Source organism: Stegodyphus dumicola, chromosome X1, assembly GCF_044657685.1.
Source record: "Stegodyphus dumicola isolate Sdum_Otavi_A_Nest chromosome X1, ASM4465768v1".
NCBI lineage: Eukaryota > Metazoa > Arthropoda > Arachnida > Araneae > Eresidae > Stegodyphus > Stegodyphus dumicola.
In genome coordinates, this window is record NC_140780.1 from 251980470 (window position 1) to 252008220 (window position 27751).

The window sequence follows — 27751 nt, forward strand, 5'->3', positions numbered from 1 at the left end:
ATAATGCGGAATTAGTTTTCAGATGTGACACAGTTTCAAAAAAGTTATTACTAGAGATGAAGTACCCAAATAAAAAATGAGCAATTAAGAGAGCATGATGCCTCCCCAAACAAGAACACCGCCACCTCTATACCTGTCCCTTTCAATGATGTTCGAGGGATGATTGCGGCTTCCCCGCTCTCTCCAGATGAGTATGCAATGAGAATCGCTACTCAGACTGAATCTGCTCTCATCTGTAAAGAGTACTCGTCCCCATTCATTGTCTCTCCAATTTCGGTGTTCCCGGCACCACAGAGAACGCCTTCTCCGATGGGCAGGCGTCAGAGGTACACACCGTACAGGGCGTCGCGCAAACAGACCACCACCATGCAGTCTTCTGGCCACGGTAAAACGTGATATCGGTCGTCCAGTCGCCTGTGTTGTGTGTCTAGCGATTTCTCCCGCTGTCTGCCGCCTGTTTCTTCTGGCCTGTAAGGCAAATATACCGGTCATCTGCGGGTGTGGTTCCTCGTGGACGACCACTACTAAACCCCCGGATAGCTGTTCCTGTAGTTCGAAATTGTCTCCAAAGTCATGAAACGATGCTGTGAGCAATTCCAAACTCTGCAGCCACACTTGTCACACTGGGGCCTTCCTCCAACTTCCCAATGATTCGACCTCGGGTAAAAGCATCCAGATGTCGTCTAACAGATTGGTTATTTGCCATTTCTCGCTGAGGCAGCAACTCGGTGTGATTTTAAGTGCTATACGGCATGCAATCTCTTTGCCAGAAATACTGATCTTACACCGACAACATGCTTTATACTACTCAGACATTCCCCCATTACATCTACTTGCATATCTGCGCATGTGCTACCATACATCACCTTACTTAATCTCCTGATTGGTCTTTATGTCCGCTCTGCCTCTTCGTTCAGCTGATATGCTAATTTTTCGACTTCGTCCTTAATTTTGCACACCAGTGTATATTAAATAGGTTACAACCTCTGGAACTCTACACAAAGTTATGATACTAACTGCATCAAACAGAGCCTGACTAAATTTCAACACTTGCCAACCGTGCCTACAGGTTTGTTCGAATCAGCATGTCTTTCTCTGGACAATCAGCAGCGGTGACAACATTCAATCTTTTGTTATTAACCATGCTGGTTATGATCTTACTTCTCATTTTAACCTATGTTACATGACATAAAATCTAATACCTGCTATTTACTAAACCTCTAGACTGACCAAGTATGTAACAAAATAAGACAAAGAAATCAACATAAAGCTAAGTATTAGTAAAACATAAATGTCACTTATCTTCTTACAAATATGTTCAACTATTATAAGTGTAAAATATTTAATGCTACTTGATAAATTGCATAAAGTTTATTTTATTCTTATACTTATTAATAATTATGTTAATTAATTCATGTTTCGTAATAATGCATACTACTTCGGGATCTATTTTATTTTTAGGATGGTATTACAAAAGTGAAATTCAGGCATAGAATAATATATTTAATTGAATTTATTCAGTTCCCATTTGCTCATAGGTCCTTAATTTTTTCATTAATGGTCCTTAAAAGTACTTAATTTCTGTGTGCCATAATATGTACAAACCCTGACAAAAGCCACGAGTGTGACTTGTGGTAAAGAATTTGTGTCATAAACAAACGAGTCTGACTCATGGTCCCACGCCATTGAAAAAACATCGAACAAGAGCATGGAAAGTATGTACGAAACATAAGAAAAGGTGCAAAACTACATGGGAATATAAGAACTGTCGCATTGCATTACATGTACTTCATTGTTTTGAAAGATACCATTCAGTTGAAGACTACTAATTTTCATTAAATTAACTAAGTATTTATTTACAAATTGTTGTTGATTCATTATCTCCTTTGAAATAATAAATTATTTTTGTCAACTGATCAATTGATTATGATTGCACCATAGACGTCTTAAAATTACTGTTTGTACCTAAACGTTGTTTATTATTTCACAATTCCTTTCATTACACTGAAATACATATGTCATGAAAAGTATACATTTTGCGCCAGTTCGGGTACACGGCTGAACAGTTGAATAGCACAGTGCACTACCGACTTTCTTGCTTACTATAGCTCATGCAATTGGCAGATATCGTGTAGGCCAAGGGGTTAATAACTTTTGAATTCAAACCATGGTCTAATAAATGAAAGTTCAGGATTAAATTAGTTATAGTAGCCCTTTGTTTGAAGTTTTATGATATTTAATTTTTTGCAGATGATTTAAAATGCTCTGTTGCAGTCCAGGTTTTTTTCCCCCTTTCTAGGTATCCGTACTATTTTAGCTACTTCTAGTGTTAACGATGTCGTAACTACTGACAGGAGTGGGACCAATATTGTGAGTGGACATTTTGATAAAAAAATAAGATTTTGGGACATGAGATCTGAATCTAGTACAAATGAAATACTTTTGCAGGGAAGAATAACATCTCTGGATTTATCTGTTGGTAATTTTTTTTCATGCTCTTCAGTGTGTTTATATACTAAATTTTTTATTTAGACTTTTAAATCGTTGATTAAATTATTTTATTACTTCAGATGTATATTGATGTCCATTAAAATGTAACACTGTGAAGGAGTAGAACTATTAAAGCCATGTCATTACATACATAACATTTGTTATCAGGGTTCAGTTATGAACTTACAGCATGTAAAGAAGTCAGTGTCTGATGTAACCACATATGTGAGTGTAAATGCTATTTTGTTGCGTACAACAAAAAAGAGATATTGGATATGTATTTTGTTTACTTTGTAGAGTTCCTCACTTTGGAATTCTAAGTAACTGTTGGAAGTGAAGAATCTAAGAACTGATAAGCGAATAATCGCTTGAGTTCGGTGACAAGAAACAAGATAGAATCCTTTATTATTCTAATAAGATTTAACAAAACTCCACCTGGGAGTGTACAAGCAAAGCACGCACTTGGACTTGAACTTAAAAGACTAAGAATTAAACTGATATTAAGATTAAGTAAAGAAGTACAGCCGAAGCTGTTAAGGTTCAAATCGAGTTGTCCCCTTAACTTATTTGACTACGAAGCTTCGCAAGGGCCTGAGTACGGCCGAGCGTAATAACAGCTTTGAGAGAGAGACAGCTTTGAGGTTTAAATACTGCTCCTCCTCATTAAATATTCAACAAGATTCCAAAACTACGTTATGGCCGGAAGTAGTAAGTTGAAGTTACGAATTTGACAGGGAAGGAACTTTAACTTAAAATTTAACTGTTAATAAAATTAACATAATCCTTACAACTTAAGTCTGCACATTTTTTATTCATTTGCCGAAATTCATCCTTTGTATTAGTAGGTGGTTTTTAATGTGGCAGCTGCACTGTCATATTTAATGAGTGACACATGTTTGAATAAGTAAGCTAAAAACGAAGTGGAACATGGTGACCATTGAAGACTACTATGTTCATTCCATGAAGCTCTGTCATGTGGCTGCCATTTTAGATTTTGAAAAAAGCACTGCATTTAATAGTGAAACTTGAATTTGACATTTTACTTTTATTATGTTGAATTATGGACTGTTAAGCATTTTGCTAAGGTTTGCATTTACAGTGCATTTTTCACTGTAAATGGCCACTGAAAATTTTTTAAATATAAAAATTTTAAATTGTCACCAAAGTACGCTTGCCGATAATTAAAATTCCTTAGTTGCTGAAGTGGAGATAAAATACACTGAAAATTAACTCTATGATTTGCTATTGCTTAGACGAGTGGTTCTCAACCTTTTGACTAATGCATACCTTCTAAACAAAAATTGAAAACCTTTAGTACCACCACCATAACTCTTGAACAAAGCTCAGATCCCATAAATTTACGAGTGTTATAGAAAACCTCAATCAGGATGTTGGGGTTTTGATTTTTGAATTTAATCGTTAAAAATACTTTGCTTCTTTGCATACCACCTATTTTTCTTTTGCGTACCACCAGTGGTACGTGTACCACCGGTTGAGAGTCCGTGGCTTGGACTATATATTCCCATAGCATTTGTCTTGTGAATGCTCCTGTGATGCTTAACACTTAATGAGTGCTATATTCTTATTATTTCAATTATAGTGTGAAGGCAACCTAACATACATGCTCACATGATATGTGGTATAACATTGCCATTGAGAGCCTTCATATCAGTAACTTCATCCATCCTCTACCGACTGACTCCATATTTGAATCTTCATGACTACATTCCATCAAAATGATTTCTTGGAAGGATTGAGTAAAGTCTTGATAGGTGTGGCGACTCTGTAAACATGTGTTGTACTTGCCAACCGTGCGCCGTTATCACTAACTGTAACCGAAGGTGATTTCGTCGACACATAGTCACGTCTTGTCGTCGGTGAGGTTGGTCACTCGCTTTCCTCCAACGTGATTGTCTGTCGACTGTAGTAATTAAGTTTTAATATTGTGATGTGATTAAATGTTTTTGTTATCAAAAATTGGCTCTTATGGCATGTTATGAATTTATCCTTAAAAGCACTGGCAAATTCCAATACGCATAGTTTGTTGTTGCACACAGCTGCAACCACTTGCAACAAATGGTGACTTCAGGACGGTGAGGCTTAAGCCAAATGAATCGTCGAAATTTATAGTACAGCAGAAATTTTGTGCTTAAACAAGACCTTGTAATAATGTGCGAAATGCAGCTGAACCAATATTTTTTACATATGTGTACTGGATTACGTATCGTGTCTATTGGATCGTGCATCAGTTTCATCATATTACAGCCACGTGGATTACATTCTTGTGATCATCTTTCAGACATGCGGATTACCTTCATCTTCCATTAGTGATAGTGTTCCAACATCAAGCGAGTGGATAATTTCTGTACATCAAGGTGATATTTTCTACCTTTTATTCCGCACATGGATTCGTATGTATTCGTCAAGCGGGTGAGTTTTTTCCTCTATTTCTTATGTTCTAGATCATTAGAACCCAGGTCCTAACATTAATTATTTTGTGTTTCTTCACGTGTACTGCAACAGTATTCTTGAACTATATCTTTTTCTTTTTTTCTTTTTTTTTTTTTTTTTTGTTATATGTATTTATTCATATTTATTATGGCTACTAGCGATCATCTAGCCACTGATGACAAACAAATGGCTCGTGTTGCTGTGAAACCTGCCCCATTTTGCCGTAGTGACCCCAACCTTTGGTTTTTTTCAATTAGATGCCCAATTCAAGCTCGGGGGTATAACACACGACGACACGAAATTTTATACTGCAATTTCTGCCCTCGACACTGATGTTCTTCAGTCAGTACGCGAGATTGTTCTGAAACCCCCCACGGATAATAAATATGAGGAATTGAAAAATAAATTAATTTCAGTTTATGAGGAGTCTGAAAACACCAAACTAAAGCAGTTATTACAAGATTTGCAACTTGGTGATATGCACCCATCCCAGTTATTGTCAAAAATGCAGGAACTTGCGGGTGACAATTTTAAGTCCAATGTTTTACAATCATTGTCGCTCAATCGTCTCCCGAACAATATCCAAGCTATTCTTGCCTCCAGTAACGAGAACCTACCCCAACTGGCCCAAATGGGAGACAAAATTCATGATGTTCTCCAACCACAAGCAATCAGTCAAGTTCAGCATCCCAGTGTTGATATTTCATCTCTTCAACAAATCCAGGAATTATCATTACAGGTCGCAGCCTTACAGACACGATCTCAGTATCATCCGCGTGGTAGATCAAAGTCCCGGAACCGAAATAATAGGGAATACCAATGTGCTCATTCTGGTACTCAATCAGACATTTGTTTCTATCACAGCCGATTCGGTGATAAAGCACACAAGTGTACACCTCCATGCAAATTGAAGGGGCCGTCACTTGGAGCCATGAGTGACAACGACCCGTGCATTAGTCGATTGTTGGTAACAGATAAACCATCAGGCAGACATTTTCTTGTTGATACAGGTACTGACATTTTTGTTGTACCTCCTTCTTTTGCCGAATCCAAACGGCTGCCTGGAAAATTTAACTTATTTGCAGCTAACGGGTCAAAAATTGCAACATATGGAGAAATATTAATGTCTTTGGATCTAGGATTGCATCGCAAATTTCAATGGCCATTTGTCATCGCTGCGGTTTCCCACCCAATAATTGGGGCAGACTTTCTGCAAAAAATTTTTCTGTTGGTCGACATTAAAAATCGACGCTTACTTGACTCCATCACACAATTGTTCGCGGCAGGTAGCATTGGAAATGCCACTAATTTTGGAATTAAATTAATTTCTGGTAATTCTCCTTTCCACAAACTACTTGAGCAATACCCTAACGTCATCCGCTCAGTAACTGGCAAACCGACTGCTGACCACGGTATTGTACATGTCATAGAGACTACTGGACCACCAATCTTTGCCAAAGCATGGCAGTTGCCTCCAGAGAAATTAAAGGCTGCAAAAGAAAAATTTAAATACATGCTTGAGCAAGGAATCTGTCGGCCATCTAAAAGTTCATGGGCCACTCCACTCCACATGTTCCCTAAGAAAAACGGCGACTGACGTCCTTGTGGGGATTATCGACGTCTTAATTCAGTTACTTTGACTGATAGATATCCGGTTCCTCATATTCAGGACTGCATGCAAGTCTTGGAAGGCAAAAATATTTTTTCTGCGTTAGATTTGACTCGTGCTTTCCATCAAATCCCTGTCAATCCACCAAAAACTGCTGTAATAACACCTTTGGGATTATTCAAATTTCCTGTCATGACTTTCGGGTTATGTAACGCTGCGCAAACGTTTCAGCGCTTCATTAATGAAGTCCTTCGAGATTTAGATTTTTGTGTCCCATATTTCGATGACATTCTGGTAGCCTCGACAACTGAAAACCAGCACCTTGAACATCTTTGCATAGTCCTTGGCCGATTTCAGTCTTATGGTGTAGTCATTAATCCATCAAAATGTGTTTTCGGGAAATCTAAAGTGTCATTTCTTGGTCATGAAGTTTCTTTGGAGGGCGTTCGCCCACTTAGTGACTGCAATTCAAAATTTCCCAGAGCCAAAAACTGTTCAGGAGCTGCGTCCTTTTCTGGCCATGTTAAATTTTTATCGTCGCTTTCTTCCTCATGCCACTGAAAAGCAGGCACGGAACTACTCCAAATTTCTCGCCAAAAATATTTGGCGAGAAACTCCACGCTGCCATATTGCTATCTAAATTTTTTGTCTACATTTCGAACTTTAAGCCTAAAATGTCTCCAAAAACACGGTTTTCGTGAATGCAAAAACCATGTTTTGAACACACAGTTTAAGCTAAAAATACGAAACAAAAACAAAAAATTTAGATAGCAAAACCGTGAAATTTCTAACCAAAATTATTTTACAAGAGTCCATGTACACAGCGATATGTTTTAATTTAAAAAACATCTACGAATGGCACAATCTAGGCAACGAACAAATTTACGAACTACGCACACCTCGCTTTAATAAATTAACATAACAATAAATTTCTAAGAATACCATGTACACAGCATCCTGTTTCAACTTAAAAAAACATCTACGAATTGCACAATTTAGGCAACAAACGAATTTACGAACTACGCACACCTCACTTTAATAAATTAACATAACAACAATAAATTTCAAAGAATACCATGTACACAGCGTTCTGTTTCAACTTTAAAAAACATCTAAGAATTGCACAATTCAGATGGTACGCACTAATCAACAAAATAACTAAAATAAATTTCAAACAATTCAAAAAAATAACAATAACGACAGAAATTCATACTAAAAAAAACAATGAACATTATATTCTACAAAATAAGAACAAGAATAAAATAAAATGCACTTACCATTAATGCTTTTTCGAAGAGCAGATATACCAATTTCATACCGCCACGTAATCACTAGTATCGTATTTATATGACAGCCAGACACACTATCCAGAAAATTCATACTATGGTTCACAAATAAATAAAATAACAAATAATCACAAATCCCTACTTCTATCACGCACAACCACTAAAAATAATCTCCCATAACCTTCTTTCCACACCTCCAAATACCCATTGCCCCTCAGCAGGATGACCACAAAGATATTTCCTTATGCCGAACTTCAATTCAACAACTTTCACCATTAAATCTTTTCCCCCTAGCTTCTCAGACACAAAGCATGACGGGAACCAACGAACTCCAGCGAAAGACTTTTAAATGTCAACAGGGTTGCCATACAACACGCAATCGCGCCAAAAACCAGTGCAGAACACATATCGCCACATTTGGTGAAATTAGGGCGTATATCAGAGTTGTACCGCAGGCATCTTTGCACACATATTTGGTTGGGAGTAAAAAAAAAGATACGTGGCCAATTATTTGGTCTGATGATGCCCGTACAGCCTTTGTACAATGTAAGAATGACTTAGCGTCGGCAACAGCTCTTAGCTATCCTTCTAAGCACCCTTTAGCATTAATGGTTGATGCGTCTAATACGGCCATGGGTGCGGTTTTGCAGCAACTGGTAGACGGAGCATGGAAGCCTCTGGCTTTCTTCTCGGAAAAATTTTTTGCAGCGCAATCAAAATACAGCACATACGACCGTGAACTTCTTAGTGCGTATGAGGCTGTTTGTTAAACATTTTCGTCATATGGTAGAAGGTCGTGTGTTTTCTATCTATACCGACCACAAGCCGCTAATTTTCACTTTTCAACAAAAGCCTGACAAGGCTTCTCCCAGGCAAATGCGTCATCTTGATTACATAGCGCAGTTTACAACCGATTTTAGGCATGTAGAAGGCCCTCGAAATACAGTTGCTGATGCTCTGTCCAGAATTGAAGAGGTTCAGTTGCCATCAACAACAGATTTCTCCGCCATTGCTGAATGTCAGAAACAGGACCCAGAATTGCAACATCTTTTGTCTGACAAGTCTTCTCATGAACTTAATTTAGTACCTATGCAATTAGAACCAGATCTTTCACTGTACTGCGATGTGCAAGGTAATGTGGTGCGGCCATACATTCCACTGAAATTCCGGCATGGTATTTTTAGTGACCTCCATAATTTATCCCATCCTGGCATCCGTGCTTCTCACACTTTAATTCAACAGCATTTTGTATGGCCTGGTATGCAAAAGGACATCGTTGCATGGGTGAGGTCATGTACAGACTGTCAAAAATCAAAAATTCACAGGCACACTCGAACTCCATGTCAACGCTTTGAGTTACCATCTGCTCGCTTTAGCCACGAACATATCGATTTGGTTGGACCTTTACCCCCATCACTAGGTTATACATATCTTCTTACGTGTGTCGACAGATACACACGTTGGCCAGAGGCTATTCCTATTGTAGATATGTCAGCTGACACTGTGGCAAAAACCTTTTTTTCTGTATGGATTTCACGGTTTGGGGTACCCGAGTACATTGCCACGGACCAAGGACGGCAGTTCGAATCTCAATTATTTACTGCATTAACAAAATTCTTGGGAACTAAAAAGATCCGTACATCACCGTACCACCCGAATTCCAATGGACTTGTTGAGAGGTTCGATAGCTCTCTTAAACAGGCCATTAGATGCCATACTGCTATTCACTGGGTTGATGTCCTTCCTACTGTATTGTTAGGACTCAGAACAGTTATCAAAGAGGACCTGGGTTCTTCAAGTGCTGAAATGGTTTATGGTACCAATTTACGTTTACCGGGAGATTTTATAAATCCCACAAAAAACTCACCTAATGTCCAGCCCCACGCATTCCTCAAACAATTGCGTGAAACCATGGCTGCATTATACCCTAAGCCCACAAGCATACATTCTTCAAGACCTGTGTTTGTTCCTAAAGAACTCGCTACATCCTCACATGTGTTCTTATGGTATGATGCATCAAAAAAGTTCTTGGAGCCTACCTATACAGGCCCACACCTAATTCTAAGTCGCACATCCAAGAACTAGCGGATACTAATCGGCGACAAAGAGACAGTGGTGAGCCTTGATCGTCTCAAACCAGCCTTTAACTTAGCACCACAATCTGTCTAGACTGGTACATCAGTTCCACCTCCTTCAAAGGCACCTTCATCTATTGGATCTACACCAACATCTGCTACTACATTACTTCCTGTGCCTGGATCCCAGAAAACAAATGCTCCTCAGTATACACGTTCCAGAAGTAGAGTCCGATTTAACCCTCGGTACTTTTAATTCGTTGCCACTGGAGGGGGAGTAGTGTGGCGACTCTGTAAACATGTGTTGTACTCACCAACCGTGCGCCATTATCACTAACTGTAACCGAAGGTGATTTCTGCGACACACTGTCACGTCTCGTCGTCGGTGCGGTTGGTCGCTCGCTTTGCTCCAACGTGATTGTCTGTCGACTGTAGTAATTAAGTTTTAATATTGTGATGTGATTAAATGTTTTTGTTATCAAAAATTGGCTCTTATGGCATGTTATGAATTCATCCTTAAAAGCACTGGCAAATTCCAATACGCATAGTTTGTTGTTGCACACAGCCGCAGCCACGTCCAACAATAGGCAATTTGTTCCTACCATGACACTTGGGAACCTGTTTGTATGCTAAATCCTCTGATGATGCAGAACTTATGTAATATGTATGAAAGAATGCATAAATACAATTTCAGTACTTGAAAAAAATAGTTCTGCAATTTCTCATATGATATTGCCTTTAGAGGATGTTACCAGCACAATTTGATTGCATGCTCAGCTGCAAATCATTTATAGGTTAATCAGAACGTTCTGGTAAAAATTCATTTGATTTAGCCGTAAAGCATTTATTAAGGTGCTGTTTAACAGTCTCCAAAGAAGTGAGCTCCAAGTCCGTTCAGAGAATTTTGAAGCAACCTCGGAAGATGAAAATCCAAGGGAGCAATGTCTGGTTAATATCGAGGTCACAAAACATCCCGCCGGCAATCAGTAAGCCTTTGTATGGTATTCATCAAAATATGGGGCTGAACTTTCTCATGATGAACAACACCTTGACAGTTGGTCAGTTATGGATGCTTTGCTTCCATTTCTACTTTAGAGAATTTTCTTGCAGTATTATTCTATAATATTCACTTCTTCTCTCCAGTAATGCACCATTTAAAAAGGACTGCTTCTTGATTTCTTAGCACAGAATCACATGTCAAAATGACAGCAAACATATTCTCCATATATATATAATAAGTTCCTATACATCATAGAACTTACATACCTGCTATTCATCAAATGATTATGTACTGTACTTTTAAGAATAGTTGGTCTGTCTGATAATTCCTGAAATGTATAACATGGATTTTCAGCAATAGCTTCTTTTAACAGGTCCTTGTTTACAGAGGATTGTCATCCAGAGCAGGCATCATCTTCGACGCTGAAATTTCTGTGCTGTAACTTTTAAACCTTTTCAAACTGTGGCATTAGAAACAGCACTTTGTTAGTTACAGCACAAGTATTACGAGCAGTCTGACTAGCAGTTTTTCTTTTTTAACCCTCTGGCTGCTCATCCCGCCATTTCCACGGGCAACTCAAATGTAGCAAAATCTGCTGATCCCGTGATTTCCGCGGGCATGTGTTTTTCTTCCTTTATTGAGGAGTGCATCCCGTTTTTTCCACATTTAACCACTGAAATAAATTATATACAGTATTAAACTTTTAGTTTATGCTTTGGCCAACAGATATTTATTCTCCACTAAATTGCAGCATTTGAAGAAACATGGCATTATCGTGCCTCAAACTCCACTTTTTGCCGCCTTTTTCTTACAGAAATGGCTGCTAGAAAACATTCAGCGATTATCTTGATTATTTAATTAGATTTATTGATTAGATTAATAAATAGATTGATTATTAATTAGATTTATCGAATCTGGTGCAAAGGCTGTGAAATTGGACTTTACCTTGAACCCTGTTTTGAACTCTATCATACTAAACTGCATTTCTAAGATACTTTTTCCTCAGAGCTTTATATTTTCTTAAATTTAAAATATTTTACCTTTTTATATTATGCAATAAATAGAAATTAACTGCAATTCGACTGAAATTTATTTTTAAAAAAAAATTTTTTTTTTTTTTTTGGTGATAACATCTGAAATGTGGTTTTCTGGCAACTTAGTTTCTCATGATAAAAATTTATGTAAAAAATATATTCTAGAAAGGAAAAACACATTTTTCAATTCTTCAATATATATATAGAGAGAGAGAGATTTAAAATATGCAAAAAAAGAATTATGCAATTTTTGAAGCTATTTCGGTCCACAAATTGAGCAGCCAGAGGGTTAAAAATAAATTAGTGTAATATGATGAAAATGAACATTGGGGTTCTCTGCAGTGAAGCAAAATCAGCAGTTAGAAAAAAGAAAGATAAAAACACGCTTTGATTTGAAAACTGCAAAAATACTTCAATGATTATATGTTAAATGTATTATGCGTTTGAGGAATTGTGTTGTGTTATTTGAATCTTCATAAATGGATTTACTAATCCTTGCCTTTAGTTAGAATTTATATAAAGTAATAATAATTATCCAATTATTGGTCATGTTAATTTCCATATTTGAATTATTGTAATAATTTATTTATTGACCTTTTTCTATCGATTGTGGAAATGATTAAGACTGTTTAATCAAATATTCATATGGTAATGGAAAAAAAAAAAAAAACCACTGTGACAGCATATAGCACTTCTTTCCCAAAATTCAGTAATAAATTTTGAATCTCCATCATAAACTAAAATTCCATGAGCTGTATTTAATGTAGTAAATGCATGGAAGATATTTACCTCAGCCTCTTGGAAAAAGTTATATAATTAAATCATATTTACTTTGGCCTGTGCCATTTACTATTTCGTTATTAAATTTTATGCACAGTTACCACTAAAAAGGGACATATTGCTTGTACAAGAGATAACATTTTACTATTATTAGAGTTTTTTCCCCCTTTACATCATGGCTAATACTATAAAAATTAAATGTTATACAGTCAAAAGTTGTTAATCCGAACTCGTCGGGACTTCGGCGATTCCGGATTATAGATCATCAGTTTAAATCTGGTAAGATGGCATACAGAAATTATAAAATTAAAAATATGAAACCGTAATTTATGAAATAAAGAACAATTATGATCTAAAGGGTATCAAAATTTACAAAGAAAAAAAAAAAACCTTAATATTTATTTGTTTACTTTATTAAACATTTCTTTCAATGTAAGTTCTTTAAGTTGCTTCATTTTATGTGATAATACTTTCTCTTTAATTCTACAAACAGACATAATTTCTTCTTCAGTTACAGAGTTCTGCTGTTCACGTCCTATAATTGCTATGTCAAGAATACCGACTAATTTGTCAATCGAAATTTTTTCGTTTTAAATAACCTCTGTGTCAATTTCTTCACTATCGGAAGCGAATTATAATAACGAGGAATTTGATTTAAATCATATGAAAGACGAAGTACATCGAGATGAAGTACTACATTTAGTAAGGAATTAAAAGCCAAATAAAATATAAACATCTGCCCTGAAGATAAGGATAGTGCTGACAGATCAACTTACAGTTCATTGCGCGCCGCGACTTCCCCCGCGCAGAACAGCGTGAAATTGATAAACAGATTTCGGAATGGTTAGAGAAATAAAACCTTTATCCATTTTTTGCAGCAATTCCACTTTTTGTTTAATGAATTTCAAAACATACTTTCGCTTTGTAGATCCTTTACATATTAGTAAATATATATCGGAAATTCTGTTTGACATAATCGAAAGTTCAAGCTTACTTTTATAAAATTGCTCTAACAGTCTTCAAAAAATAATAAACCGTATTCAATTCGAAGATTAAGGAGCAACGCAATCTGCAACATTAACTGAATTAGATAATTTTAGCTTAGCTTAGCTTATACCGTCTGTTATACATTAAACGCGCATGCATAAACGTATTATGCGCATGCATATTTGCAGCCGTAAAAGTCTTACATCAACGTGACGCATGCGCAGAAAGTTAATAGCTTTGAGGTCCGGATTATAGATCATTCCGGATTATGGGTGTCCGAATTAACGACTTTTGACTGTAGTAAAAAATAAAAAGGGTTGTGAAAGTAATTGTTGGATTAAGTTGGATGGAATTAAAAGATTAAACAGGCCGAAAATAAAGTGAAAATTGGAAGACATAAGGATGCAGTGGAAAATGATATACTTTGATTCAGTTAAAGTATGTTTATGAATTTGAATTGCAATTAAGATTGTGAAATGGGAAACTAATTGCTCGCTGAAAGGTCTGAGTTCATTTAAAGGCAATTTCAAGTTGGATAAATAATCTGATAAAAACTCTTAACTTGTTTTGGTGGCTGAATGAAAAAAATAAAGGAAGATAATGTAAAAATGACCGATAACAAATTGTTGTCTTAAAATTTAATATAATTTAGCAGCTAGGAATAGTGTATGTAACAGGGTTGCCACGCTACCTGGAAAACCAGAAAAAGTCAGGAAATTCAGAAATTGACCAAAAAATTCAGGGAAAAGTCAGGGAATTTAAGTGTTTTAGTCAAAATCTGGAAAAGTCAGGGAATTTCATACAACGATCCCGCCAAAAAAGGCGAGTTTTGCGCCGATGTCGGAAGAGATCACTTTTTTGGCAAATTGTGTATCACGTGAGTGTCATTTGGGCAGCTGGCATAGAGCCAATTTTCGCAGCTCCAATTTGATTGTCTTTTTAGAAAGGCAAAGCAAGTTTCCCGCAACTTTTGGTTTCCAGTAACCTCGAGAATCACATGTGCAGTGCATGAACTAAAGAAAGTACCTATTCTCGTATAAAACAAAATGGGTTTAATCCTAGAATACGGTACCGTGAAGGTTAGAATTAAAAAAATATGTATTGTTAAGAAGGAAAACTTCTCTGCAACAGACGTGGCTCGGTTCCATCATAGCGAGAAACAGCTGTGCATGCGCGATATATCTGTCACCAAAGATCGAAACCGGTGTCGAAGTTCGAAGGTCACGTTATCAAGAGTTCATAAAATGAATATCGTTTAAAATGTCTTTAAACTCTAAAGGAAAAGAAAATATTTTTGGCGCAAATAAATTAATTCATGGATTAGTTGTTTTGAGGGGGGAAAAAATCTACGAAAATCCGTTTTTAAAATTATTGCGAAAAATCCAAGAAAAAACATTCTTTGATAAAACGTTTCTTCTTGGATTTTTCACAATAATTTAAAAATGGATTTTCTTAGTTTTCTTTTTTGTCAAAGAACATTTCTTAACACGTGTTTCTCAATTTCCTGTACACATAGCAGAGAGGGAAATTCTGGCCATTCCGTCGTCAAATCCCTTGGCAAATTTTCCCTCTGCTTTTTACATCGACGTTCTTTGGTCAGAATAATCTCCATGTATGGTACAGTGGGATTTGGCGAGATGATTGATGAGCAGTAAACGGGTCATTTTGTTCTTGGCGACAATTTTCAAAACCATGCGAAGGCCGTATCGTATACTAGGATTTTACTGCAAAATCTTTTTTTTTTTTTTTTTCTTTTCTTTTTAATAAATACCTTGTCATTTTGCAGTAAAATAAAAAAATAGTTATCAATCATCTAGGATAACCATATATAACTATTAATTCTAGCAGTATGATGACGTCACGAAATTTAATGCACATATTTTTTCCTTATGTATGCTGCGAAATAAATATAAAATACCTCAATTTAGTAAAAAAATATCATTAAATGGATTTCTTTCTTTCGTTTAGCTGCAGAATGTCTGCAAAAAAAGCCTTATTTTATTCCAGATTGAGCAGATTCTAATTTCAATCTTCAGTGGAGAAAACAACTCCTATTATATTTATATTTGTGTTTTCAAGTGTTAAGGTGCCTTTTAAGAATACACCTCACACAAATTAAATTTACCTAAAATCAAACCTAACTTTTAGCATTGCGTTGTGATTTATAAGAACCGGATTATCCTGGTGTTGAACTGGGTATGATCATGAGTAATAATTAAATAAAACGTACAGTTGTTATCCAATGTATATATCTTAAATTAAGTTTTTTAAGTGGAAAAGTAAACAAAATTATCAAACAAAGTGTACCAAGAATAATTAAGAATAAATGTCCTCTGATATTTATTGAATAATTAAGTGAATTTGCTACACGTTACAAGTAATACCATAATTAATTTACCTCTTAGCACAGCCAATGTACATTACGCGGATAGACTGGAATTTTCTCGAAACATACCTGGAAAACCTGGAAAAGTCAGGGAATTTCATTCTCTTCTTTGAGTGGCAACCCTGATGTAATTCTAAATTAAGGTACAATTTTGAAGTTTCATGCTGCATTAGGAAAAATAACTGAAAAATTTCAAATTTTCAACGTGGATTAACTTGATCTTTATTGAAGGTATGGCATGTTTTGAAAAAGGTGAATTACACAAGTGTACTTTTATTTGGAGTTCTGAGGTTGATTTTAGATTAAAACTTATCAAACTGAAAACTTTCACATTGGTTTTTGCACACAAACTGTTAGGGGCTATGTTTTTGCGCTGTTTAAAATTTGGCAAAACAGCAAACTTGGTTTGACATACATTTTGAAACTCTGAATTTCAAGGGTAATCTTAGTTCAGTAGGAAATTTTACCTCTAAAGAAAAAGGACCTGTGTCTGATTGCTCCAAAAATTTACAGTATCATTCAAAATCTGTGCATACTAAGTGCTTTTTTTTGTTTAATTTTTAAAATTTACATTGGTATGTTTCTCTTGTAATTTTATTTGTTCTGATATTTCTCTTGTAAACTGGTTTTATCATTTAAAAAAATGTTCAGCTCTTTCCTCCATTCTTCATACTGAAAGTTACAAGCTGCATGTTTCTACTAATCAGCCATAATATAAGATGATCCTTTGACAAATTGGTTTTAGTTGTTACGATCCTTTGACATCATCGCAACAACTAAAACCAATTTTCTTGTGCCTGGCAGTTTCTAGAAAAGTTGTACAGTATAAAGTCTGTAATCCGGACTCGTCGGGACTTCAGCGATTCCGGATTAGGGGTTTTTCCAGATTATAGATCATCAATTTAAATCTGGTAAGATGGCATGTAGAAATTATACAATTAAAAATATGAAACTGTAATGTTTGAAATAAAGAGCAATTATGATATAGAGGGTATCAAAATTTACAAAAAAAAAAAAAAAAAAAAAGGCTTAATATTTATTTGTTTACTTTATTAAACATTTATTTCAATGTAAGTTGGTTAAGTAGCTTCAATTTCTGTGCTTATACTCTCTCTTTAATTCTATAAACAGACCAGTTACACTGTTGAAGTCCTGTAATTGCTGTGTCGAGAATACCGACTAACTTGTCAATGGAAATTTTTTCATTTTCAATAACCTCTCTGTCACTTTCTTCACTATCAGAAGCGCGCATGGGTAAACGCTTTACGAGCATGTGTAGCGGACGCACGCGTTTGACGCGCATGCGTTAGCGCTTTATGCGCATGCAATTTAATTATTTCTTGGTTTAATGCCATAAGAGTTGGAAACATTTTAATATTTTTCCCTTTTAATTGCATCTGCATGAGATGGATAAACAGCAACATCTTTTATTAATTTATTTCTTCCTGATGTTTTTTAATCAAATTCGGTTACCCCTTTCATTGTAATGTCAGATATCATTCAACTGAAATTTATCAGGGTCATGCTGATAAGCTTGGTAAGTACTGGATAAGATTGGTAAGTAGTGGAATAACAACCTCGTTCAGAATTAGTTAAGAATGGGAAAAAAATAATGGTAAAAATTTCTTTTTACATTATGTTTCTACTTTTCATAGATTCCAAGAAAAGGTGTGGAATTCACCAGGAGAAATACTTTTTGAAAATCATCCTTTCATTACCACTGATTTTACAATTCTTCACATATTTCATATTTCCTCAGGTTCGTAATTTAATCTTTCTTAATTCTATATTTTCTCAAAGAACTTTTTTTCGTTTATACTTTCTGGTCTTTAGTCTGAAAAGGGTTGAACTTCAGCAAAATTTTCAATCGCTTATTTTTTATGTTATCATTAATGTTCAGTACTGCAGGTTGAAAGACAGTGTCTCATTTCAAAGATCAAGGATTTCCTTCTGAAATTCACCTTTGTATTATTACTTCTGTTTTAAAATCTATAAAACACTGTAAGCTTCTTAGAATTCCTGCCTTTATCAGTGTGAATTTGCTACTTCGTTTTTCAGAAGAACTATGTCATTGCAGATGTTTCTGTTCATATTTTTTCTGTCATTCACATGAAAGGCAAATTAAAAAAAAAAAAAAGTCTGCACTTCACACAGTCTGCTGTTTCAGAGCATTCTTAGATTATCTGTTAAGACAGGAAGAAATTCAACTGTGTACAATCTCAGGCTACCTTATTCAGCAATGAAATGGCCATTCCAGCATTAATTCATAATTCCAGCATTCATTACGATTTAAAAATTATTGGAATTAACGTGCTTGCTCACATAGTCTGTCAGCTTAAGAAAGAACTTCAGACTGTGTCAGCCTCAAAGGGTACAAGTTTCATTCATTATTTGAGCGAGCACTGGACAGTTACATTACAAAATATCCAGGCTAGTATGATGACATGTAGAAATTATGAAAGTGAAAAAGTAATGATTTATGAAATAAAGAAACATTTATGACTTTAAGGGAATTGACATTTATAAAAAAATGCTTAATAATTATTTGTTTGCTTTATTAAACATTTCCTTCAATGTAATTTGTTTAAGTTGCTTCATTTCCCCTTTCCATAACACTTTCTAATTCTATGGATAGACTTAGTTTCTTGTTCAGTTACATAGTTCCATTGTTAAATTGGAAAGGTCTTGTAATTGACATATCGAGAATCCCCACTAAATTGTAAGTCGTAATTTTTTTGTTCTCAACAATTTCTTTGTCACTTTTACTATCAGTAGTGATATTTTCTGGATTTAGAACCATATTACATATTTTGCAATCCTTTAGTTGATTGATGATTGTGCCATTGGCCTTGCAATGAAGAATTTGTTATATTATCTTTGTTTATTACAACTTATTCATATTTTGTCACAAATTCCATTAATTGAAAAAATTTGTTTTCTGTTTTTTTTTTTTTTTTTTTTTTTTTTTTAATTCTTTTAAATTTCTCCTCAACACTTTGCAGTACAGTTAGCTGAAATCTTTAATCATCACCAAACATAATGGCAACACAAAAGATTTCCATACACTTTAGTAATTAATTACTTTTTTTTTAATTGTTTAGACTTTGCTGCATGAGTCATTTCTCAAACTGCCATTTGTTGAAAGTCATCTGTAATGATAACAAAAAATAATAATAATGATTCTCCAGGTTTGTACAGGGATATAAATTATTCAGTAATGTAATTCAGTGATGTGTCAATGTAGAATGTTTTGGTTTGAGATTTATGACAAGCAAAAAAGGCTCTGCAGAGCCAAGTTATTGATTATACAGATTGATGCTTATAAAGGATTGTTTCTTCAATATGGAGGTATTTAATGCTGAAGTGAATTAAGAATCTTGACTCTCCTAATTTTTTTTATCATGAAAAGTCAAATACCTAAAATGTACAAAAAACATTTCTAGCAAACAAAGGTTGCTGGTGGTCCAAAAGTTCTGATTTTTTACCATTCCAGATATTGAACGTACGGGATTTCGGATTTTGTACTGTATTTGTAATTAGTAACAGTGGAAATCTACTACATAATGATTTGCATTCTATTTACTTCAGGTGATTTAAAAATGTTTTTGCAAAATAAGTGTAACTTATGCTAGTTATAAATATATATGTGACTCATTGTTACTAGAGGGCAGTGATTTCTGCAACTCTCTATCAGTTATGTCGATACTCTCTGAAGACGGAATAAAAAACTATTCCATGTGGAACCTAATAACTCTAATATCGTTGCTTTTTTAAAGCAGCGGTATTTATAATAAAATTATACAAGGTAGGGAAATTTTTTATTGAGAAATTGTTTATTAATATGATGCATTGTTTATTAGTATGATGCAGATTGAATTTTTGCTCTATCACCTACATTTTAATGAAAGAGTTCTGTATTTGCTAATAATCAATCCTGTAATGAATGCAACAGATAATTACAGAAATTTTTATTGTAATAGTAGGTTTTATTTGTTTAAAAGTAACATTATGAGGGAAAAATATTGCATCTTATATACTCAGCGGATTCAAAAAAAATTAACTTCATGTATTCTATTTTACTGTTAAAATAGATATTCTAAACTTCAAGAATACATTCATTTATAAAAATCATTCATTTATTTAATATATTTCTGTTGTTAAGTTGCATATTTTAAATTCATTTTGTATTTAATTTTTCTAGATGGTTTTTCTCTACTAAGCTGTGTACGAGATGATTCATTAAAACTGATTGATTTCAGAATGAATAATGTTGTACGTACCTTTAGGTATGTACATTTGAATTTGCTGTTTCTCTATTTTTCACACATAACTTCATGCCTTAAATTTTATTTATATATTTTTTCCAATTTCCTGTAGAATAGATGGCTTGTGCTTTGATTGCAGTTGTTTTAATGTATCCTTTCTACTCGTCTTTGCTAGCAATAACACTTTAAAGTTTTTTTTTTTAATTTGTTGAACATGAGTTTTCTTCCTTTCTAGTGTGTGTTCTTACATTGCAAAGCATTATAGTAACAAAACTATGAAACATCAGCCATTCTATAGTCTTCCTATTATTATCTAGTAATTATTATGTACCATTTAAGATTATGAAATATTTTTAACACATATAAATATTTTTGAGAGAAGTGCAGCAAACTGAATTTTATTGGCCTATTTGATTATGGCAAACCACTTTAAGGCTATCTGCCTAAGGAGAAGGATGCATTCATGGAGAACTTTCTGAAGGAAACTAGCTCATATACACAATATGCATGGGAAAAACCACAAAAATGCCCATGCAGCAAGCCTCTTCAACAGGATTCAAATAGTAGATTGAATTACTAGTGTTCAGCGACTTTTTACTCCTTGGCTGCCGATGAGCTCAAACTGAATTTTGAAACTAGGCAAAATTCACTCTGTGTGCATTTAAAGGTAGTCAAGGGCTGATCCCTCTGTTTTGAGAAGCAAAAATATTTTGTGCAATTTTGCTGGAAATATGCATTTAATTATATGAAATGAATATTTTCTGTTTTTATAAAAATTGCCCAAATTTAACTTCCAAGTGTTCTTTAACCCTTTGATGCGCGCAATATTATTTTTATAATTTTTTTAACTAAAAATTCTAGAAATTGAATATTATGATCCTAGACACAAATAATATATGAATTTAAAAAAATCTACTCTTGCCCATTGTTTTGTGGGTGGTGTTCGCACTGTGAAACCACAGCGCATCTAGGACTTTGAAACTTAGCTAGGTAGTAGGAATAAAAAAACTTACCTTTTTCTGTGCGCGTTTCCAATAAATGACGAAATTTACGAATTTTTTTTAAAAAAAGCATGTAAAAATTGCATAATATATATTTTTTACATTATTTTACAAACTAAATCGTCAGAAAAAATTTAAAAATAAACATTTTTGTAATTTTTCTATAGCAGTGAAAGTATAAGTATCTACATAATAAGGACGTTTGACTACATGGATTAAAAAACTCAGTAAAATAAGAATAAAAAAAGACTCAGTTTTTTTTTTTTTTTTTTTTTTTTTTATTTCAATGAACAAATATATTTTGTGACACTGTTCAAAGCATGTTTTGTCTATTTGGTACATGCATAGACCCACATTGCACGTTTCGCACATGTATCTTCTATGATGTTTCTTCCTTGTGCTACAAAATGTACACTGATTGGATCTAAATTCACTGGTATATGTCCAGCGTTATTTAGTTTCTGTTCACCTGGCACATGAAGTCTGTGGTTTTTTTAAGTTAATGGGGGGAGGGGGTTGGTCTTTTTGGTTTTGGTACGGATAATTCGTTTCCCATTCATACTTATTTTATTCGTATTTCGTCTCAAAATATTCAGAAAATATTTTAAATTTAAATAAAACTTTACGCAATTTATATTTTTAATTACAGCAAAGTATATTTACATTAAATTTAAAGCACATGAAATAATTTATAAAATCACAATACTAGCTTGAGGAGCAAGTGTGCTGAGGTCAGAGAAAAATCTCTGGAAAAGAAAGACCTTTATACTGGGCAGGTTGCATGCATTGTTTAGTAATAAAATAACTCTGTAATTTCAAAACCCCTTATTTATATCTGGGTAAAAATAAACATTCCTATTTGAGAAGCAAGCAAACGCCATTGTGAAGAGCAGTGGTTTCAAGGTGCGACCACCGAGCCTCTAGAGCATTGTGGCACAATGCTCTAGTGGGGCAGTGGTCGCACCCTGAAACCACAAAGCAAATGACATACATATAGAGGTTTTGTATATACATGCAGTTTAATTATTGCTATTTTTTATTGTATATGATAGAAATCATGATGTGCGATGAATGACTTTCGAAATTTAAAGTTGTTTATATTAATAAAAGGAAGTTATTTTGTCTCATTGAAAACGAATTTGAAAAGGCGTCCGATTTGAAGTACTAAGACCTAAAACATGTATGATTCTATAGTGTGTGTTATTTAGAGGTAAAAGATCAGTAATCGATTTTCACTCAAAAATTTCGGAAGGAAGAGGAGAAAAAAATTTTAAAATTTGTGGTTTCAGGGCGCGACCACGGTGCGTCAAGGGGATAATTTCATAAAAGTGGTAGCGGCAGCGCCAAACAGGCGATACAGACTCAAAACCTCTGGAGAAAAGCGCCAATTGGCGAAACAGTAAACCTGCTTGATAACCCTATGGCTGATGGGAAAAGAAGAATTTTCCCCGGCAGTTCTGGGTAACGACTTCAGTCTGTGTGTGTGCGTCTGTGAAACAATTCGTCTTGTGCCTTCCACGTGATATGTAATTGATCTGTGTTGGGACTGTATGCTTCCTTAAGCCATCATTATGTATCTATATTACTTCTCCTTGTTAAATCTTATTCTTAATGTTAAATGCTATCTCAATTAAGATTGCTATTTTTCTAGGTAAGGTTATCTATACTTTTGTAGGCACGCATTACTCGCGCGTACCTCAAAGTTTAAAATCTGAAAGTGTTTTGTAAGAAAAAATTTTTAACCATTAAATAACTTATTGAAGAAGTCAAAAAACAAGAATCAGTGCTATACTTTTAAATTTTGCAGGACTAGTTTCGATGGTTTACGTCTAAGACCATCTCCCTCAGATGCCAAAGTGCAAATGAATGAGGTAAGATATTCTGATAAGATAAGAATGGCTGGACAGGAGTTAAGCTACTGGTGCTATCTATTGATGAAACAAGAAAACAAAAACATAATTTCCTTAAAGGCTGAACGTAAGGGTGGATTGAAATTAGTGTTGTTAACTGGAACAAGAAGATTGTTTTGAATGTCAAACACCTCTAGAAAATCTAATTCACCAATAGAAGATGGTTTTTGAATAATTATAGGTGCAGAAAAATGGAAAGGGTGATTTTCGGACCAACAGTGCTGGGCAACAGAGGACTTCTGTGTTTCCTTTTTCCTAACACACGCCTCATGTTCTTTAACACAAAATTTTAAGGCTCTCTTAGTTTGACCAATGTAAATTAAACGACAGTGGCAAGGAATCCTATAAAAACCAGGAATTCACATGCAGAATGGAGTCCTTGAGTTATGGAACTGGGAATTTTACTAATAAGAGAATAAACAACCCGAAAGTTAAATTTCTGTAAAATACACTGGGGAAATAAATTAAGAGAATTTTCATATTTGATCTACAATCTCCAGAACTACTGGACAGATTTTTAATAAAATGTGGCGTGATCATAGGTTAATATAATACAAGCAAAATAAACATTCAACAGTTATAATAGACACACATGTTCGTGACTAACACGCATGGGAGTCTGAAGATCTGAAATATTGGTTGCAGAAGACACAAAAGAAATGGGTTAATACGGAGTATGGTCCCCTCTTACAGCCATACAGATCTTGCAGCATGATGTCATACTGGAAATAAGGCAGTTTATCGGTGCCTGTGGCAATTTACCCCACTCATTCAGCAACGCTGTTTTCAGTTCCTGGATGGTTCTCGGAGAGGGGTTTTGAGTTGCAATTGCCCTCCTCAGAGCATCCCAGACAAGCTCTATAGGGCTGAGTTCTGGAGACCCGGCTAGCCAATCCATTTGGCGAATATCCTCGCTCTTGAGAAATTCGTCAACCAGAAGAGCTCTATGTGGCCTCGCGTTATCATCCTGTAAGATGAACTCTGGGCCCACTGCACCCCAGAAAAGGTGAACATATAGCTCCAAAACCTCATCCGTATACCTCACACCAGTCACGGAGCCTCTGTCAAAAACGTGGAGAGGTGTGCGGCCATCTGACATGATGTCTTCCCAGACCATTACACCGCCACCACCATAATTGTTGATTTCGTGGACATTGGAGGTCAGGTAGTGGGTGCTTGGCTCTCTCCATATGAAAGTACAGCAAGAATCGGTGTTTAGGCTAGAACGGGATTTATCAGTGAACAGAATGGTCACCTGTTGCTCCGTACTCCAATCACTATGCTGCCTGCACCATGCTAATCGGACTCTCCTGTCTGTAGACGTGAGTGGGACGCAAACAGTCCATCTTCTGGCAAACAACCCTCTCTCGTTCAATCTTTTGGAAACAGTCACCCTTGTTACACGGGCTCCTGTGGTTGCATACGGGTTCCTAGACAGCTGAAAAGCTGTAGCCCCTTTGTTATGCCTCGCTAAAAGGGACAAATACCGATCTTCTCTGGCCATTGTGGCTCTTCGATGACCTTGCCCATGCTTTCTCTCGGATCCAGTGCCCTACAACCGTTTCCATATGTTACTCATGACACTAGGCATTAAATTAAACTCTCTGCATATCTGGACTTGCGATTAGCCTGTCTCTAGCCTTCCCACAATTCGCCACCTAATTCCATCATCTAAAATGTTGGTGGTTACTTATTTTTACTGTTATGATGTGAAGTTAACCAATTGCTGCAAGATAACACCAAGAAATTCGCCCAGGTGTGCTAGTGAATGCAATTCGTCTTACCCTCCATGTGCTTATAAAGCCTGTTTTTCTGTTGACTCTGCCTACACACATGTGTACGCTTACGTATTTGCCGTACAAGATTTGCATTTTTATCTAGAAGCAGTGGTTTTTCCCTCAGTTCAGTTTTCATGCAATTCGATAAAATATGCAAATTCTTTTAATTTATTTCACCAGTGTACATGTAATTTTATAGCTAATTGATGGAAAAGGAGGAATGATAACAGAATTTTTATAATCTTCTAAAACAAGAGTGTGCATTTTGGTATGTTGAGAATTTTTTAACTGCTTGGTTAATAATGTTGGGTGAAAAGCCGCTGTCCATAGCTATTGCTTTTAAATAGTTTAGTTCTTGATCAAGAGCCAATCTGGAGGAGCAAACTTGAAATGCATGGAAAATAAAGTAATAAAATGAAGCTAACTTCTGTTTAGTACGATTACATGGTCTGAAGTGCAGTGGAAGGCAAACCGATGAAGGTTTACATTAAACAATAATACTGAAGTTGGCTGCGTTACGCGTGACCAAAATATCGAGGACTGTAAGAGAATTGGATGTCTCAAAAGTGATCTGAATAGCAGGATCGATGGAATTCATTATAAAAAGAACTTTGTTTAAATCACTTTTATTACCATCAAACTAGGTAAAAGTATGGTATACACAGCAGAACCATGCCAGAAAGTTTAAAGTTTCAAAGAATTTTGATTCATAATAATGCATGTAGTTATCAGCCAGGATGGGACTAAGAAAGCTTCACTTTTCTAATCCCTCAGTTTGCTTTTAATATTTATTTTGGAAAACAAAACACATTTGTTTCAAACAGAGTTGAGTAATGGAAATTAGCTCATCAATTTTGATGCAGGAGAAATGAAATTCACAAAGTATGATTTCTAGACATCTTAATGCACCCTCCACTGGAACATTCATGAATAATGATTTTACATTAAAAGAAACCATGACTAAATTTCTATCAGCTTTTGACTTTTTTTACAAACTAATAGAAACTAAATATTTAGCTAATGGGTATGATGCAGGGCCTAAATTGGATACAATAGGGTAGAGAGGAATACAACTGTTATGAATTTTGGGAAGAGCATGTAATCTGGCACAATTCACAACAGATGGAATAAGCAATTGTTTTGATCTAGTCAAAAGGATTTGTGAAGATTTGATTGCGATTTTTGTTTATGAGAGGTCCGAAGGTGAATTATCTTAGGAATTGGATTATATGGTCCCTAATTTAAGAGTTTAGTGACACCATTGATGTAAGCGTTCTTCTCCATGACAACTATCTGGCCACCTTTGATGGCCTTTGAAATGATAATGTACGAGTTAGAATGAGTTTCGTGCATTGTAACTCTTTCTTTCGGGTTTACTTTTTTTCCAAAGTCTTTTTGTTGAATTTCAGATTATGGGTGATAAGATGCCTAATCATTTCTTCCTGTGTGTCTGAAATTTTACTGAATTTGAAAGTTTTTGACGTTTGTGAGTCTGTGAATCCAAATCTGTAAGCTGAGAACAAACATAAAATAATGTTCAAGTGACAATTATAATATCACGTATTAACATCATTCTAGAAAGTCTGTAAGTGCTCTTTTCTGTGGAAGTAATTAGTGTTGGATGGGTATGACCATGTGATCACTTCTAGTACTTTTGGGAATAAAAAATTTCCCCACTTTCATATATTCCTTCCAATTCTTGAAAAATGAGCCTTTGATATATAAAAGGGAGCATTTTCCTGCAAACCTCAACCTCTCCCAAAAGGTTTGTTTCCCAATGAAGACGAGTTAGGTAAAATCTACCTCCAAGGCTTAATTATTGCTAAAATTAAATTTTCAAGATCAAAAGAATTGTAGGCTTTTTGATTCATTTACATTACCATTACAGTGAAACATTAAATGGGGAAGATTAATTTATTATTTTTTCATAACTTCTTTAATGATTATACAACTGTTTTAACAACTTTTAACTTCGCATACAAAAAGCTTAGATTGCCATCTTTGACTACCCTAGATTTTCATTTTTACTTTTAAGACATTTTAAATATTCCCCACCCTACACTTTTTTTCCTCGTATAAGATACCGTATTTGACGGCATATAAGACGCACTTTTTTTCCTAAATTTGGTCTCAAAAAAGTTACCTGCGTCTTATACGTGAAGGACACAGTTTTATACATCAAGGTAATTGCATTCAATAATTGTTTATTTGGCTTTTACGAAACGTGAGAACTAAAAGAAACCACGCTATTGAAACTTTTTTTTCTTGTGTGTGGCCGTCTAAATAAGGGTGCGTCTTATATGCCGTCAAATATGGTAATCAAAATTTCTCATTCTTTTGAACTCAATATATATATATAGATAGATAGATGTGAAACTGCTTTTAATGTAACTTATATTTACATCCTCTTAATAGTTAATATTACTACTTACATATCTAGTGTAATTGGTAATATTAGCTATAACTTTGAGTAATAATAAGTCCTTTTTAAGTGCTGTCAGGTAACTCCTTATTTACATATCTCATAGTAAAAAATGAAAATTGTGTATTTTCTTCCAAATGAGTATTTTTAATCTTTCTGAAAGTGCAGAAAGCTACTTAAAAATTAAGTTTGATGAAGTTATGAAAATTTTTATATTTAACATATTTGAAATGAAATTGCAGTGAGAAATAGAATGATTATTAGTTTATAGTGAAAG

General features: G+C 34.9%; 1 protein-coding gene across 5 annotated transcripts in view; it reads left to right on the forward strand.

Annotated features, from left to right (window-relative positions):
- Nucleotides 1-27751, forward strand: part of LOC118191561 (autophagy-related protein 16-1-like) — a 237963-nt gene that overhangs the window by 188172 nt on the left and 22040 nt on the right. For 2 of the 5 annotated variants that reach the window (XM_085807477.1, XM_085807478.1), the window contains exons 13-14: nt 2300-2479; nt 20300-20384. In XM_085807477.1, coding sequence (XP_085663603.1) covers nt 2300-2479; nt 20300-20384 — 265 coding nt within the window. Of the gene's footprint in view, nt 1-2299; nt 2480-4789; nt 4834-17753; nt 17858-20299; nt 20385-27751 lie in introns of those variants that run through there. The other 3 variants (XR_015038466.1, XM_085807480.1, XM_085807479.1) reach the window with 3 other exon arrangements.